We start from the raw sequence: 18,538 nt of genomic DNA, 5'->3' as shown, positions 1-18,538 counted from the left end.
TTTTATTCACATAAAATTTTTAAAATCATAACGAAGTCATAACTATGAATTCAAACAATATGGTCAAAATATATTTAACTTAAGGCACTACACACAAATTTCTTTAAAGCACACTCATGTCATTTATTTACATAGTATTTTAGGCATTTACAATAAATACACATTTCCCATCTCATCTTTGTCCTTCGTTTGTAGCTTTATATACTCACAATGAAGTAAAAACCTCCAAATAAAAGGTATTAAATGCATTATTTTATCCTTAAAGCTTACCAGATATGGGCAAGAGAAGGAAATACCCAAGAACAAGGCAAAGTTTTTTTTAATCCTTTAATGTTCCAAGTATCTTTCAATTCTTATACCAAGCTTAATGGAACAGTAACACAAAACCAGTGGTACAGAGCATTGAAATAATTCTTATTCTATTGCTGTTTACCAGAAAAACTTGCACATTAATAGCAGCAGAACTGTCCCTACATTTACATAAGTAAATGTACTTATTCTGAATTCACTCACTGAATTAACAAACTTACTAAAAAGTTTTCCTATTACCTTTGAGTATTGTTGTCATAAACAGTTAAATCTTTCCTGGAGCCAAATACTTTCTACCACCCAGAAAACACAGAAGCATATTAGTCAATTATTTAACAAAATACACACCAAGTGAAAAAGGCTGGCTTTACTGAAATATTTTCTCAGTGTACTAGAGCAGTCATTGGCTTTAAGTGATCATTTTTAAATATACAACTGAATTAACATAAAGTTCAATATAATAATATATAAATGTCTCTTTGATTAAATACTCTTCTTGTCCCATCAACATATACAAAAAACATTTACAACTTTAATTCAAGTTAGTATTTTGGGAATGGAATAAAGAACAAGACAAATAATAGGTCTTCTGTTCAAAGGGCTGAGACACTGCTGGGGCATCCCTTCCTATTCCATCCTCCATAAAATCCACTCACAGGTTGCATGCTATGGACCGACTTCTGAAACTCATAACTGCCAATCAAGCCAGTACAACCACTAAAGCTCACACCACTGCAAAGACCAAGCTCTCCTCAATTAGTATTTTAGACATTTCAAAAAAATGCTCACTGCTTTAAATGTGACTGTTCTCCTGTCTTTTTTTTTTTTTAATGGAAATGGAAGTAGAAAGAAATTTTTCTATTATTTTGTTCAGATCAACTATTAACCTTTAGGATAACTTTTATGTGAGGCAAAAACATCAGAAATAAAATCTGTCAAAAAGCAAAATGAGTCCTGGTGGTTTTATTTATTTATTATGCTGTTCTTAATACAGTCACCTATGACTGCATGCATGGACTATTCATGCAGGGTGTAGAAATGCTTCTCAAGAGCCCCAAGTACGATGGGTACCAAATACCAGGATCAGGAGATCAGCAGTGACCACAGGATGAATTATGTTTGATGACTGGCACCACTGTTCTTGACCACCAGGGATAATCAGCATTTAAGTGGGCTGCATATTTACTGTAGATTATCTTTGTATCTGTAAAACAGTTCCCTAGTTTATTTGTCAAAACTTTAAAGATCGCACTAGTAATATTAACTGCTTGCCTCAGCTGCTGATGAATGGTTCTTGAACTCAATTTTTCCTCTAATAGATGGAATCTCGTCTGCCACAATTCAGTTTCTTCCTACTAATCATGATTGTTAGAAGGTACCACTTAGCAAAGCTAGGATAACAGTTATTCACAACAAATCCTTCGCTCTGAACAAGTATGTTTTAAAAGATATGAGCGGAGTGGTTATTTCTATGAACCAAATATGGGAGAAAAACGCAGAGGCAGCGTTCAGGCTACTGAAGGTTAACAGAGTCCTGAGAGTTTCTTCAGCCACTTAACGCATGATTCATGTAAAAGATCAGAAGATACTAAATTCCATTTTAAATTTAGCTACGCTATAGCCTAAAAAGTAAGGCATAAAATTCCCAAAGGTAAATAGAAAAATCTCTTTTCCTCATTCTGACCCAATCAAAACCAGATTCGTATCAGGTCATACATTTCTCGGCAGCACCTGGAGACCTCTGGTTACAAAAAACAACATGAGAAAGTTAAAAATGGTAACAAAAATTAATGAATTTTTAAAAATTATGATTTTACCTTGTGAGTTAGAAGAAAGTACACGAAAGTGAAGTGCAATTATAACCTTTCCTGAGAGCTGGGTTCTATGGGGATGTGGGAGGCTGCTCCCAGGCCACTCACCTCCCACCACCTGCTGTAAGTCACACAAAGTGTACACACATACATGCAACACATTGGTACGTACATACACACAACTAAATAACTTACACAAAGGCATTGAGTACAAAGTGAGGAAAGCACGTGTCCCTATTTTCTTAGCCTCTTCTTAGCAATACTCTTCAAAAGGTTTAACTTTTGAGGCCTCAGTAGCTTAAGGGTCTTAACAAAGACACACTGGTGAAGAAGACTTAGGCTTTGTATCACGGGGTCTTTGCTTGTTTTTTATAATAGTTTTTCTTAAAATAATTTCTTCATATGCTAGATCTTTTCTGCCTGCTTGATCCATTTTAATTAACCATCACAGAGAATTTCCTACCTCAAGGGTTTACTTGGGATACAAACTCTATTAAAGGCACATATAAAAATATAGGAAAGCTTTCCTTCCTGATACACAAAATCCACACATTTTATAAAGATTTCTGTTGTATAATTTACAAATGTAAAAATTTATTCAAAAAGCATACCCACTAAATTTTTGCATATTTTCATCTATAGATGTGTCTAATCTTCGTTGCAAAAAAAAAAAAAAGGGCAAAGGCAGTATTTTTCTTAAAAAAAACCTTTCTAGTTAGGGAAACAGTTGGTGTTAACTAATGATTTACTAGCAATGTTTTCTACGGTCAGAGTTTTTTGTATTAGCTAATGCCGCAAAACAAAACACAAGGAAAAACAAAATAATCGTAGCATGCTTGGTCTAAGATCTTTGTCTTTCAAAGTATACTTTTTCATAGTTGTAACACCATTCCTTGGGTGTGTCCTAATCACAACCACTTTGTATAAACCCCAGCACATGTCACCCAATTAAAGGATCATCGTCATCATCTTGTAGCTGAAGTCGGGAAAATGGCCGGGGTCCAGAGAGTCTATTCTGCATGATTATGATGAGGCAGGTCAGAGTGGTTAAGACCAAGAGCGCACCGATAACAATTCCTATGGCTTCTGGGAGATTAATGCACCACTGGTCCACTAACAAACACTTAGTGTGGCCGAAGGTTCCATTATTGGGATGTGGCTTTAATCCCAGGATGTGGCACATCATTGGGTAGATATCCACAATGTTAATGGTGCTGTGCTGGTAGCCTTTGTGAAATGCAGGACCGTGGGCAGCTAGAAATGGATTCATACTAGGCAAAGAATTATCGTAACCATGGTCACCTACTGGAAAAGAACAAGATGATGTCAGTAAATAAGAGCAGCTTTTCTACCACAAAATAACCTGCTTCTAGTGTAAATACACTGCATCCTTGCCAGTGTCATTCCCATTAAAATTCTGACTAGTTGGGCCAAGCAGGTGCCAGCAGTACAATTTTCTGTTTTCCTCAAGTCACAGCCACGCCCTCTATTTCACTCACACACCACCCCCACCTCTTCTCGATCCGTCAGGACCTCAGGCTTTAAAACTCTCTCTCAGTCCCAGCCCCACGTATTTCACCTGCCAGTGTCCAGCACTGTTTGCGCAAGCCCACTGCAAACAGCACCAGGGATAAAAAGAGTGGTCGGCCTGAGGGTCCTGAGTAACTGGGGAGAGCAGAAGTGAGTAAAACCAGTGAGTGGCAAGGAAGTTAGCCCGAAGCCTGACCTACGTCAGCTGCTCCTGGACGAGACATAGGATGTGGAATACACCACTGGTCTACTGACAGCTGATGGACACCTCAGCATCTGGAGGGCCAGGGGACTGAGCACGTTACGGAAGGGATTCTTGCCTTGAATGTGCCGTCTAACCTGGTGACTCCAACTTGTAACTCTAGTAAGAGTCTAACTCAAAGAAAAACCTGATGGTCCCTGATATCATTCCAATACCAGATTCTCAAGCTTTTGCTTTATTTTTTAAAATATTGCCTTTTAATGCAGACCAGTTACATTTAATAAGCTCCTACTTCCATATGAAGTGCAGGTGACTAAGTGATGAGTGGATCAGTGTTACATATTCTTTAATTGTATGTTTGAAATATTTCATAAGAAAAACAACCCACGTGACCAATACAATAAAAAGCACAATATAACATTATATATAGGTATTATGATTTCAGTAATATAAATGTATATGATTATAATGTGAATAATATAAACCATATGATTTAATAATAAAAATATGCATTTGTATGTAACAGAGAAAAAGATTAGAAGGAGGAAAACACCCACAATTAACATCTGACTGTACTTCTGTATCGAAGGATCATGGATAGTTTTTGTTCTCTTTTCTGAATTTTTCTGTATTTTCCAAGTTTTCAATAATTAGGATACAACGTAAGTATCAATAATATATCAACTCTAATGGCCCTCAGTCTCATCCTTGCCTGATGCGTCTGAACTGCTATAGATCAGGGATCTGCAGACTACAGCACCTGGCCAAATTTAGCCCTCCGCCTGTTTCTGTAAAGGAAGCTTCATTGGAACAGCCCATGTCAGTTTGTTTATGTATTGCCTGTGGCTGCCTTCCCACTATAAAGGTAGGATTGAGTAGTTGAGACAGAGACCAGCTGTCCCACAAAGCCTAAAATATTTACTATTTGGCTTTTTACAGAAAAATTTTCTGACCCCTGCTATGGTTTACAAAATCAGATTTTTGAAAAATGTACTTGAATTGAATTTTCCTTATGGGTAAAAAGCTGTAATTCTCCCCTATACATTTCTTCAGTTTGAGGAGAGATTTTGATCCATCTGTTTTGTTTACTTGGTCGATTTTTGTTTGCATACTTTCTGGTTCTTGCCCAGTGTTCTAACTAGCTGTAGCACTCAGGTAAACAATTTCATCACTGGGGAAAGACTTAAGGTTACTTGGACAAATTTTTTTAACACAAAAAAAGAAAAAAGGATTTGAACTAGCTAATCTCTCCCCCTTCACTTTGTTTCTTAACTTCTCTTTTATTTTCTTTGTTTCTTTACTACTCTCTTATTTTTACAAATCAAGAGAACCAGCCTTGAAAGTTACTGACAGTAACTGAAGTTTTTGTAAAAAAGTAAAACTACTCCTTCACCCTTAAGATCACCCAACCTTCTAATCTAAGGATGAAACTGTGGTTTCTAAAAATGGCTCTCAGATGAAAACCTGAGAATCACCTAGTTGAAAATCAAACTAATTATAATGTGTGAACATCTCTAAATCAAAGTATCCTGTTAATGGAACAATGTCCCGATGTGTGATTTATCCCTAGGATTCAAAAGAAAAATTCTAAATAAATACTTACATTTTAGTGATGATTTATTTAGCACAATTGTCCAGCCTTCATCAGCAATCAAAATAATAGGTTGAATTCGATCATTATGTTGGTAATGAAACCTGGCAGGAATGTCTTCTTTGAGATAAACATTCATGTGAGGGTCACAGACTTTCAGTTTGTTATAAACCTTTGTTCTGTCTGGAAGAAAAGGAAACAGCAAAGGAAAAAGTCATGTTGACTGATAAGGAAAAAATATTTCTAACTAGAATAACTGGAAATAAGTCCTGAACAATGTTATCTATTAAAGCCCTTTAATCATTAAAAAAACAGAATAATAATGATGTAACAGTGTTGGGGACACACACACACACACACACACACACACACACACACACACACACACACACCTTTCCAAGCATTCACGTATCTCTCTTCATTTTGTGATTATCCCTGGTGGACTTTTATACAAAGAGGACAAATTTCACATCTAGCTTCCTAAGTAAATATAAATTAATTACATATTACTGCTAACTACTAATTCTAAGATTGGTAGACGAAAGGTATATCTCACACAAAAGTCCAAGATGTTTTTTAAGGATAAAAATTTCCTTTTTCCATTAGTGTGAATAAGTAAGAAATATATCAACAAAGACCTACTGTATAGCACAGGGAACTATATTCAATATCTTATAATAATCTATAATGGAAAAGAATCTGAAAAAGAATATATATATATATATGTGTGTGTGTGTGTGTGTGTGTGTGTAAAACTGCATTTCGTTGCTGTACACCAGAAACCTTATAAATCAACTATACTTCAATAAAAAAATAAAAATTAAAAAAAAGAAATACATCAAAAAGCAAGGAGGGACTTCCCTGGTGGCGCAGTGGTTGGGAATCTGCCTGCCAATGCGGGGGACACGGATTTGGAGCCCTGGTCTGGGAAGATCTCACATGCCGCGGAGCAACTGAGCCTGTGCGCCACAACTACTGAGCCTGCGCTCTAGAGCCCGCAAGCCACAACTACTGAGCCCGCGTGCCACAACTACTGAGTCCATGTGCCTAGAGCCCGTGCTCTGCAACAAGAGAAGCCACCGCAATGAGAAGCCTGCATGCTGCAATGAAGAGTAGCCCCTGCTCGCTGCAACTAGAGAAAGCCTGCATGCAGCAACGAAGACCCAACGCAGCCAAAAATAAATTAATTAACTTAAAGAAAAAAAAGCAAAGAAATAATCCCTTTGAACCTAAACCTTAAGCTAATTGCCTAAAAACTTATACATCAGGGGGAAAACATAATCCCGCTCTGAGTGAGTATAGGAGTGTATGGCTGTGAACTACAAAACGTCTGAGCTTCGTTCTTTTACAAAACCCTTCCTCCTCAATCAACCGCCCCATTCAAATATTCCTTGGCTAAAAGTTTACTTACTTATTTTGGGAAGTATTGCAGCAACGGGGGTCAAGTCTACAAGAGTGTAGTCTGAGGGGTCGATGCAGCGATCCAAGTTTATCAGCTTGTCCTCAGAACACTGGGTCATCCCATGATCACTTGTAATGATAACATTAAGATCTTCCCACAGTCCTAACACCTTGAGTTTGTGAACTAGCTCACCGATATGGTCATCTATTTCTTTCAACACTCGGCGCATGTTTTCTTTATCTTCAGGGCCATATTTGTGGCCACTTGTGTCTGGCTCTTCCCAATAGAGTGTTGCAAAGGTGACAGGTGGGTTCGAATTGCTCAGCCACGTGGAGATGTTACTGAGTCTCTCCTCAAATGACACTGAGGGGCTGTAATTCATGAAATAGGAAGGTGTGGTATTGTGAATGGGCACGTCGGTACCAGGCCACATAGCAGCAGCACTTGATCTGTTTTCCTGAAGCTGGTTGGTCACCCAAATAGGGACTGCCTCATTCCACCAAAAAGGATCCTTGTCATTACTGTCAGAAAAATGTTTCTTTGTGATGACATCATACATGGAATTAGCCACAATGCCATGGCTTTCTTCATACAGGCCTGTCACGATGCTGTAGTGGTTTGGAAATGTTTTTGTGATAAAGGCATTTTTAACCTGCTCTACCAAGACACCTTCTTTGATAAAATTCTGGAGATGAGGAAATTCATAGTTGTGTAGATAGTCAGCTCTGAAGCCATCAAAGGATACCAGTAGTAACTTGGGTGGCAAAGTACAGGAAGAGTTCCCTCTACAACCAGTTATAAGTCCAGAAAACAAACATATCAGCAATAACTTCATAGTGAACATGCTGAAGGAGGGCAGTCAGGGTTCCTAAAATATAAAAACACAATTCATAAGTAGTAATGCTATTTGAGTTGGATTAGGTTTCAGAAGTTTAGTCATCGGGAGAAGAAAACCAACATTTATAAACTTTTTATACACCAGCTTTACCTACATCAACTTGAAAATTAAATAATGTCACTTACTGAAAGATAACTGAATAAAGATAAAGTGGGAAAAAATAAAAATTGCCTTTACTTGTCCAGTTGTATGTCCTGCCCCATTTTTCATGCTCTGAAGGGGATATGGGTCGTTCTTGTGCCCCATACCAATGGGCTGCCTTGTTTGTTTGCAGCAGCAGAAGTTATTCTAAAGGTTTAATAAGAACAAACGAAGAAACAAAAACAACCCTTTTGCACAAAACAGAAATAACGCCAAGCTTTCAGAGGCTCCAGGGAGGGCGATTATTTTTCTAGTTTCATGACTGGTACCCTATAGTTCCTTTCAATCCACAGAAATAGGGGGTGGAAACTCTACCATACTGGCTCATCATCAGTTCCTGTTGAAAAATACTGGCATGAAAAAGGGGAGTAAGTAATAAATACTATGTGAGGAAAAGGTCCCACCTCAATCTGAACCTGCCCAATATTCACAGGAGGCTGACAGACAAAGCCTACAGGAACTTGGATGTCACGGTAGTTTCTGAGGAAATGCAACAGCTGTTGAAACGCATTTCATCACCACATCCCTTTTAAACTTCCTTTTTACTGTCAAAGACGTACAGTTGGCCCTCCATATCCACGGGTTTTACATCCATGGATTCAACCAACCGCGGATGGAAAATCCAGAAGGCTGACTGTATTCGTGTACTATTGCCACTTTATATAAGAGACTTGAGCACCTGCAGCTTTTGGTATCTGCTGGGGCTCCTGGAACCAATCTCCCTGCGGATAATGAGGGGCCACTGTAACTATCCTGCCTACCACCCTAGGCTCAGAGCGCTCCCTGATTTTTTGGTTCTTTTTTTAACAATCTACTGATTACAAAAAAACAGATTTCCCCAAACAAATCTCCCTACCTTCAGACTCTATCTTCTTTGGTTCCTAAGCAAATAGGAGATGTCATTTAGGTAGAGTGAGTCTCCGCTGCTGCCGTACTTCTTTTTTTATTATTTTTTAATTTTTTTGCCACGCCAAGAGGCCTATGGGATCTTAGTCCCCTGACCAGGGATTGAACCTGTGCCCTCTGCATTGGAAGTGCAGAGTCTTAACCACTGGACCGCCAGGTAAGTCCCCTGCCACACTTCTTCAAGTCCCCAGGGCCTCCTGCCCAGAGCCCTTCCATCTCTTAACTGACCTTCCTACCTAGATCACCTTCCCCTTACTCACCCAACATCCGCTCCCAGCTTAACCTTCCCAGGAATAGCCCTGTCCATGACATTTCCTTAATAAAATCAGTATTCAAAGTCCCCCAGCCTATACAGAAACACCTCTGCCTGGCATTCAAGTCCCTCCATTATCCAGGCACAACTCACGTGCAAATTACTATGAAACAGTCACAGAAATCATGGTTAACCTTAATTCCCTTTTACCACACATTGCTGTCACAGTCTGTCTGAGATGTATTACAGAGACAATAATCGTTTATCTAGGTGACCTATAGGTGACCTATAACAGCTCTTCAGTAATAATTTGTGTTTCCAAACCTCTTAAAGTTACTTTCTACACATGAATTCTTTGCTCAAATACTCTCTTAGGTCAATAAAACAAAAATCATTCAATAAATAATATAACTGAAGTCTATAACACCAAAATTTATGTATGTGCCATTTTTCAGAGGACAAGGGCTTTATACTTTTCAAACATAAAATACTCAAAATAGGGGCATAAATAATCAAAACAACGAATCTGGCTGTCATCTTGGAAGAGCAAAGACGAGCTTGAATGAACTCTGTTCTACAACACCACGATTTCTTGTAATGCTGCGCTTGAGACCCATACATCATAAAGCATTGTTTTTAAAACTAAGCCCTTTGAGGAATCATGTCACAGTATGTCTAAAACTTTTCCAACGGAGTTCCTCTAAGAGCAGAGGGGTGCCGAGACAACTGTATATCCACATGCAAAAGAATGAATTTGGACCCCTCAGCTCATACCATGTACAAAAATAAACTCAAAATGACCAAGATTAAGAGCTAAAACTATAAAACTCTTAGCAGAAAATATAGGAATAAGTCTTCACGACCTTGAGTTAGGCAAAGCCTTCTAAGATACAGCATCAAAAGCACAGGTGACGAAAATCATAAATAAATAAATTGGACTTCACCAAAATTGAAAGCTTTTCCATTTCAAAGGATATAATAGAGAGAACAGAAAACCCACAGAACGGGAGACAATATTTGCAAATCATATATCTGGTAAAGGATTTATATCTAGAATATATAAAGAACTGTAACAACTCTAAAAGTTAAACAATCCAATTAAAAAATGAGCAAAGGATCTGAAAAGATATTTCTCCAGATATAGAGATGGCAAATAAGCACATGAAATTATGTTCAACCTCATTAGTCATCAGGGAAATGCAAATCAAAACCACAATGAGATACCCCTTCACACCCACTAGGATGGATATAATAAAAAAGATAATAACAAGTGTTGGCAAGGATGTAGAGAAACTAGAACTTTTATACACTGCTGGTGAGAATGAAAATGGTACAGGCACTTGGAAAACATTCTGGTAGTTCTTCAAAAGTTTAAACAGAGTTACCGTACGACCCAGAAAATCTACTAGTAGGCATATGCCTCAGAGAAATTAAAACACAAGTCAATGATAAAACTTGTACACAAATGATCACAGCAGCATTATCTGTAAGAGCCATGAAGTGGAAACATCTCAAATGTCCGTAAGTGATAAATGGATAAGATGTGGTATATCCATACAATGGAATATTATTTGGCAATAAAAAGGAATGAAGTGCAAATATATGTTATTGCTTGGATAAACCTTTGAAACATTGTGCTAAGTAAAAAAAAAGGCAGTCACAAAAGATCACTTATTGTATGATTCTATTTAGATGAAATGCCTAGATAGGCAAATCTATAGAGATGGAAAGTATATTAGATTTGTCTGGAGCAAGGGGTTGAGGAGAAATGAGGAGTAAATGCTCATGGATACCAGGTTTCTTTTTGGGGTGATGAAAATGTTCTCAAATTGACTGTGGTAATGGTTGCACAATTCGTAAAAATGTACACTTTAAATGAGTAAACTAGACAGTATGTGGATTTTACCTCAATAAAACCATTATATTAAAAAAAAAGAGTAGAGAGAAATGAAATTGTAATCTTAAAAGCATCTGGATTGTCCTGCCACAAAACAGGAAACATCTCTGATGTTTCATCTTACCTCAAAAATTACGTGAAATGTGTACTCTACACCACAGACCTGAGTTTTTTAACGTGAATGTGTTTCACCTCATTTCCCATGTGCAAAACAATAAAACAAAAACCTGTGTCCGCCCCTCTCTCACACAAAATACATACAAATCAAAATCTTTCTTCCCCAAATCTTGAGTGAATAGGAGGGTCAAGGCACATGTGCTGTTTACCCTGTGGTTCACTAACCCCTTAGCACACTGCTGGATTCTTGTCTCCAGACTTAGAAGCACAGACAAAATGGAAAGATTAGAGGCTCTGAAATCAGAAGGATCCCAGAACTTGAGCCCACATTTAGTAGACGGGCAACTGTGGGCAGATCTACCAGCTTCAGTTTCTGTGTTTGTAAAATGCGGATACATAAAGTGTTAAACAATATAGGCCCTCAAATTTAGTCTCTTTTTTATCCACAGTTACAAAGCTGTTATGTTAGGAAAAAAGTCTGTACCGTGACAGGCGGAATGATACTACTGTGAAACTATAAAGTAGATAGAAATAATTTAGGCTAACCTCTTCTTTTTACACAGGATGAAGATGAAGTCCCTGGATTGGCCAAACTCAGGAAGCAATTCGTAGCCTTACTGTCTGTACTCTTACGAATTTCAGGTCCTTAACAAGTTTATAAATCTAGTAACAGCGAGTTTACAAGTCTGGTTTTAATCTCCAAACTATGAACGGGACTTTTCCTGCTTTCATTAATGGTGCCTGTATCTATGTCTACTGCATTCTGTTTCATCCCAACAGGAGTGTTAAGCTATAAACAAAACACCAGTGAGAAGTTCTCAAGTATTTCCAAGGAATAAAAAATCACTAATTGCTATATTACAAAGCACTGGGAGAAATTCTGTAATTTTTCAAACCAAAAAGATATCAAAGGGAAGGAAAAAAAGCAGAGTCACCGGAACTACACCCAGATAATCCCAACCGAAGTTGTGTGTAGTTTTCTTCAATTCAGGGCCAAAACACACTCTCCCTCATCTGGGGTGACTTTCTTACTTGGATGAAATGTATCTCGGGCAATTCTCACTGGCATTCTTAGCTGAAATTGGGGGAGTGTGATAGTCAAAGGATATGATGAAAGCTATTTGCCGCCATTAGCATGCCATCTGCTCTGTAATACAAAAGCCTTATTCTAAACACTTCACAAATACTATTTATAATGAAACTCTTACACAGCTTTAAAATAAAATAAAAATAAAATAGCATTGTCTATTCACATAGATAACATTGGTGGTTTTCCCTAGATTATTATTATTAATTTTCTTGATATTCTAAAGAAAAACTAAAACTATTCTCTGAAAGACTCTTAACAACTCTAGGATTCTAAAGTATTCTTCAATTTTCCAGCACATACAAACTTTTCCGGCATCTTCAAAACAGCTATACTTAATCTTACTTTCTACATATATTATTTCTTTCTACAAAATAACTCCTTGTGTACTTCTTCTGTGTTCATCAAATTTCTCCCAAATTATATTTTGTAGCTGATTTAAAAGCAAGGAGGAGATATTTATATTTTATATATTTTAGTTATAAAATATCTCCTCCCTGCTTTTAAATTCTTTTAATTTCCTTAAAATAGCTTGGAACAACCTCTGGAAAAAAGGAAGAAAGAAAAGAAAACCGGAATATTAAAAGGAGCAGTTGACTTTCTATAGTACTGGCAAGGTTTCCAGCTTGGGTCCACCAGATGGCCTGGTGGTTAAAGAAGAAACCCTAGTGGAGTCAAGGCTGGAATAAACCTGAATCTGTTCGTGGTCACTAGCTGTGCTTCACGTCTCTGAGCAGGACTTTCCCCATCTGTATAATGGGACGCTGTGATCTCACAGGGTTGCAGTGCCCAGAAAAGGAAGCGTTATTTGTAAAATGCTTAACACAGTGCCCGGCCGATAAAAAGCACTTCAGTGTTACCTTTCTTGTTAGGTTTTCTAGGAAATTCGTTTTTAAATTTGGCTGTGTCACTCCCATCAACTCTAATCGAATACTCAGGCGGAGGTAGGTCGATCGATACCTTGGACCGCGTTCCTGTAAAATCAAACGCCCGCCCCCTCGGCCTCCACCTCTGTCCCGCCACCGCCCCCCGCCTCCACCCCATACCCCACCGTCCGCCCAGGCCGCGCCTACCAGCTCAGTTTCCTTTCCTCTTCCCACCCCGCCCTCGGCCGCCCCCAGCCAGGTACCTCCCGGCCGCTCCGGGGTCCCTCGCGGCTGTCCGCTAGGGGGATGTGTGTGTGTGTGTATCAAGGGTAGGGGATCTCACCACCTCTATTTTCAAAGCCCCTAGTGGACGGGGGAGGGGGTGGCATTTCCCTCCGGAACGCCGGGCGCGCTAGGCTCACACTCACCCGCTGCCGCCGCTTCTCTGCAGCACGCGGACCCGGCGCGCGCGGAACCCGGCGCTCCTGGGTCTTGGGAGCGACGGAGACCTGAAGGCGCAGGAGCCAGACCGAGCTCTTCCTGAGGCGCCTGCGCACTAACGGGCGCCCCTGTTAACAGCCCCTTCCTCCCTGAGATTCGCGCTACCCGAGGCGCTCCGAGGGTGCTCGGCTGCCCCGCGCGCGACTGCGGAACAGTTTTACAGCTCGTGGGGACTCAGCGGGCGACGGAGTGTGACACATGTCCTCGGATTGGACACCTCAGCCGCCGTCGATGTAACTCCCTTTCCGATTGGTTGGATTCAGGTACAACCTGGAGACAGAGGCCTTGGGGGGGTCGAGTTGGATCTAGTAGGAGAGGTTAGTTCCACTCTCCTGCCACGCCCCATCTTCTAGCGTCCCAGGGCTGGTTGCCCTTCAGGGGACCTGGCTATTGGCAGCCTCAGGCTTACTACCATTCTCCGTTCGCCCCTAGTTAACATGCACCTGGCGGTAAGGTGTCTGCCAGAAAAACGACTTTGGCAGCCCCAGGGCCCAGCACGAGCAGCTTTAGCCAGTTCCAGTTAGTTGGGAAAAATACAGTGTGGCTCTACCAAAGCAGTATGTGTCCGTGTTGCTGGAGAAGTGATCACCGTATTACACGCGAATTGAGTACTAGGCAGTTTATGAGTAAGGTTGCAAGAAATACAGAAACACGGTCCTTGCAGTAGGGAACTAGGAATGGCTACCAGCTGAGAAATGGGCGTTTCTTTTTAACACGCGTGTGGGTCTGGAGCTTTAGTGTAGAGCCATTGCCAAGACCCCAGAGTCTGGAAGCAGCTGCAGAGACAATCTGCGGCTGGATATTTTCTGTCGATTATTAGTTTGTACCTTCAGAAGTTAATTCCAGTTTCAAAGCTCAAGGCTGGCCTGTGCACTGGTGAATTGGGGCATCTCAGATCCGTCCGTGGGCTGCCAGAGCTGGAAGGAGTGGCAGAGGCCACGCTGTCCAGTCCCTGCGATCTGCCAGACCTGAGTTTGAATCCTCACTCAGCAGCTGGGCAATCCTGGGCCAGTATCTCCGCCTGTTTGAGCCTCCATGCCCTCATCTGCAAAACAGGCCCCCTTACAGTACTAGCCTCTTCGGGTTATTATCAAAAAATGAGATAAAACAGTAAAGTACTCAGCACACGTGCTAAGTGTCAGTGATTGTTATTGCTATGACCAGAAAAATGTTCCTCGATGTGAACAATGGTCAGGGGAAAGCTGAGCTCTGGGGGAAATTACATGACATACAACTGAGTTAAATTTAAACGTCCTGGCATTTGGGGCGTAAGATTACGCATGTCCCGTTTGTTCATTCACTGGGTACAAGACTGCTTAAAGAGTAGACAGAAACTGGCTGCCGTATACGTCAGGTGGTGATGGAGACAGTTGCTGTATGGGCATCAGGAGAGAAGGGCTCCCTTCATTCACTGTCCCTGCCCCTGCCCATGTGACTGGGTCAGATCAGGGAGTCCTGTGCAGCCTGGTCTCCTCTGTAAGATAACGTGGTCAAGAACAGAGGGACAGAATGATTCATAAGGATCTTTTTGTCCCAAGCATCTGTTATCCTACAAATATTTACTATGTCAACCACAAATGAAAATCTATTTCAGATGCTTAAATAATAAGGATATTTCTCATCTCACAAAACAGGAAGTCCAGAGGTAGGGCAGGCTTCAGAACTGGTTGAATTAGCAGCTCAACAATGTCACCGTGTCCTGAGTTCTTTCTAACTCCTCATGGAGCTATTAACAGAATTGGCTTCTGGTTCCTCTAGTGGTAAAGATAACAGTAGCAGCAGGGATCATATGACTCATTTTTCACTTCCTCTGGGCAATGGACGTGACTTCTTAGTTTTTTTGTTTTTTGTGTTTGGCTCCAGCAACTATCTCCTTCAGTCACTCTACAATTGTGTCATATGCCCAAACCTAAGCCAGCATATGAAATTCAGCAGACCAATTCAGTCTGCACTTCGAGCTGAGTTCTCTTTACCAAACTGCACTTCTTCTGTCAATGGAAGTGAGGTGTAGTGGGTGCTGGGAAGGCCACCAGAGAGTCCACTATAGGGTCATTGGAAGCATTTAATGATAATAAAAGAAAACATAACAGTAACAAATTCTCCATTTCCAGTGTGATTTTTCTGATATGTTCCTTTATATAGATAGACAAAATAATAATGTTCATTTATAATTTTCTTTCAGCTCAGCTTTTGAAAAAGGAATTTCATATAAATCTTAGAAATAGGGATGAAATTTAAGCCCATTTTTGTGTTGGAGATTGAAATGAACTAGGAGCTATAGTCTAAATCCGTCATGTACAAATGAATGTGGTGCCCCAGAGAGAACCGACTTGGCTAAATTCACACAAACTAATTACAACTAGAGTCTTTGCCTCCATGGCCAATGTCAAGTTTGGAAGCAGCATGTTAGAGGGAGTATCTTTTTCCCCCCATTAAGTAGACTCAAGACTTAACATTTATTCATTAGTGTAAAATATTTAAAATGTTTTATCCTGTTTTCAGAATCAACGACATAGCTCTTCATGCAGTTATTTTTCTTTTAAACTCCTAATTGGGACGCGTCACTCATTGTTGGCAGGAATGGGTCAGAAGCTAGAAATTACAGGAAAAAAGTTTCACAAGAAAAGTCACACCCTGCCCCAAGAAAAACAATTCCTGTCCACTGCTCAGTCTGGTTTAACGACAAAACTGAAACCAGTGAATCAAATTTCAAGTCGCAAGGAATGTATTTTAAGTTTCACTTTTTAATATATATTAGATGTTACTGTGAAGAAAACATAATAGAGGTTTTCTCTTAAATATGATGGGGAAAGGACCTTAGGAATCATAGTACTTTAATAATTTTGAAAGTTTAACACAAACTCTGCATCCACCCCATTTTCAGCAAGATTGCATTTCAATAATCTCAACAAATAAGACTATAAACTATTTTAAATGCTCATGTTAAAAGTGATCCTGTATTATCCATCATGAACTACTTAGTGTTAGACATTCTTCCCTCTACAGGAATTTTTTTAAGTATTTAATAAAGTTGTGCAAGAAATAGGAGAAATTCTTTTGAGGCCCTCCTATGTGGAAGGCATTGTGCTAAATTTTAGGAAAGATGCAAAAATAAGTAAGATTCAATCACTGTCCTCAAGGTACCTCTAATCCAGAAAGGCACATGGAGAAGATATTACTTTGTTTCTTGGCCTTCCCAGAATCCATTTCCCCTTCTGGGTGTTCCTCCAGAAAACCATCCCACCTTCACTCCTAGTCGTGAGAGTCTTTTGGGGCTGACAACACTCCCCTCTTCTCCGGCATGGACATCTTTAGGGCAAATTTTGACCTAAATTGAGGGGTTTCCTGGGGCATGGGACTTCTAGTGCCGAAACCAGAAAAGGCCCAGACAAATTGCGATGAGCTGGTTACACTTAACTCAGACCCAAGCCTGGCCTGTTCGAGCGAATTCTGCTTCCTTGACCAGAGGAATTAGTTCTGTGATGGGTGGTGGGGACACGCCCCAGGCCAGACTAAAGAGATTCAATCCTGAAACATTTGTTGAAACAATAGAGAGTCAGTCTTTCAGCAGGAGCAGCTAAATAAGTAGAATACAGGCATCCCTCATTTTACTGCCCTTCACAGATACTGCGTTTTTTAACACATTGAAGGTTTGTGGCAACCCTGCATCGAGCAACTCTATCAGCACCATTTTCCCAACAGCATTTGCTCACTTTGTGTCTCTGTGTCACATTTTGGCAATTCTTACAGTATTTCAAACTTTTACATCATGATTATACTTGTTATGGTGATCTGTGATCAGTGACCTTTGAGGTTACTCTTGTAATTGTTTTGGGGCACCACAAACTGCTCCCATGTAGGACAGCACATTCAATCAACAAAAGCTGTGTGTGTTCTGACTGCTCTACCAACCAGCTGTTCCCCCATCTCTCTTCCTCTCCTCACGCCTCCATATTCCCCGAGACACAACAATATTGAAATTAGGCTAACTAATAACCCTACAGTGAGCTCTGAGTGTTCCTATGAAAGGAGGATTCCCATGTCCCTCACTTTAAATCAGAAGCTAGAGATGATTAGTCTCAGTGAGGAAGGCATGCTGAAAACCAAGGTCGGCTGAAAGGGAGGCCTCTTGTGCCAAACAGCCAAGGTGTGAAAGCAAAGGAAAAGTTCTTAAAGGAAGTTAAAAGTGCTGCTCCGGTGAACACGTGAATGATAAGAGTGAAACAGCCTTAACGCTGATACGGAAAAAGTGTTAGCGGTCTGGATGGAAGATTAAACCAGCCACAGCATTCCCTTAAACCAAAGCCTGATCCAGAGCAAGGCCCTAACTCTGTTCAATTCTATGAAAGCTAAGAGAGATAAGGAAGCTGCAGAAGAAAGGTTTGAAGCTAGCAGGGCTGGTTCATGAGGTTTAAGGAAAGAATCTTTTTCCATAACGTAAAAGTGCAAGGTGAAGCAGCAGGTAATGATGTAGAAGCTGCAGCAAGTTATCCAAAAGATCCAGCTGAGATCATTAACGAAGGCGGGTACATTAAACAACAGATTTTCAGTGTAAATGCAACAGGCTTCTACTGAAAGAAGCTGGCATCTAGGACTTTCATAGCTAGAGAGGAGAAGTCAATGCCTGACTTCAAAACTTCAAAGGACAGGCTGACTTTCTTGCTAGGGGCTAACGCCGCTGGTGACTTTAAGTTGAAGCCAGAGCTCATTTACCATTCCAAAAATCCTAGGGCCCTTCAGAATTATGCAAAATCTACTCTGCCTGTGCTCTATAAATTGAGCAGCAAAACCTGGATGATAGCACATCTGTTAAAAATATGGTTTACTGAGTATCTTAAGCCTACTGTTGAGAGCAACTGCTCAGGAAAAAATACTTCTTTCAAAATGTTCCTACTTATTGATAATGAAGTGAATGAAGGGAGCCCTTCTCTCCTGATGCCCATACAGCAGCTGTCTCCATCACCCCCTGACGTATACGGCAGCCAGTTTCTGTCTACTCTTTATGCAGTCATGTACCCAGTGAATGA

General features: G+C 40.2%; 2 protein-coding genes across 5 annotated transcripts in view; one reads left to right on the top strand and one right to left on the bottom strand.

Annotated features, from left to right (window-relative positions):
* Window positions 1-12: 12 nt before the first annotated feature.
* Window positions 13-13,606, bottom strand: ENPP4 (ectonucleotide pyrophosphatase/phosphodiesterase 4). Of its 2 annotated transcripts, none has more exons than XM_060163036.1 (4): window positions 13,439-13,606; window positions 6,855-7,713; window positions 5,456-5,626; window positions 13-3,425 (listed from the first exon to the last, which is right to left on the bottom strand). In XM_060163036.1, the coding sequence occupies exons 2-4, from the start codon at window positions 7,687-7,689 to the stop codon at window positions 3,061-3,063; spliced, it is 1,371 nt and encodes a 456-aa protein (XP_060019019.1). In that variant the 5' UTR covers window positions 7,690-7,713; window positions 13,439-13,606; the 3' UTR covers window positions 13-3,060. The 2 variants fall into 2 exon arrangements, with proteins under 2 accessions (XP_060019019.1, XP_060019020.1); XM_060163037.1 differs by lacking the exon at window positions 13,439-13,606 and adding an exon at window positions 13,274-13,361.
* Window positions 13,540-18,538, top strand: part of LOC132527404 (chloride intracellular channel protein 5-like) — a 41,426-nt gene continuing 36,427 nt past the window's right edge. For all 3 annotated transcript variants that reach the window (XR_009542973.1, XM_060163045.1, XM_060163044.1), the window contains exon 1: window positions 13,540-13,774. The gene's annotated coding sequence lies outside the window, so the exon portion shown is untranslated. The remainder of the gene's footprint in view (window positions 13,775-18,538) is intronic.

The sequence above is a fragment of the Lagenorhynchus albirostris genome, chromosome 10 (assembly GCF_949774975.1).
Source record: "Lagenorhynchus albirostris chromosome 10, mLagAlb1.1, whole genome shotgun sequence".
NCBI classification, from domain to species: Eukaryota; Metazoa; Chordata; class Mammalia; order Artiodactyla; family Delphinidae; genus Lagenorhynchus; species Lagenorhynchus albirostris.
The sequence above is the reverse complement of the archived record's forward strand: the minus strand, read 5'-3'. Positions and strand labels throughout refer to the sequence as shown.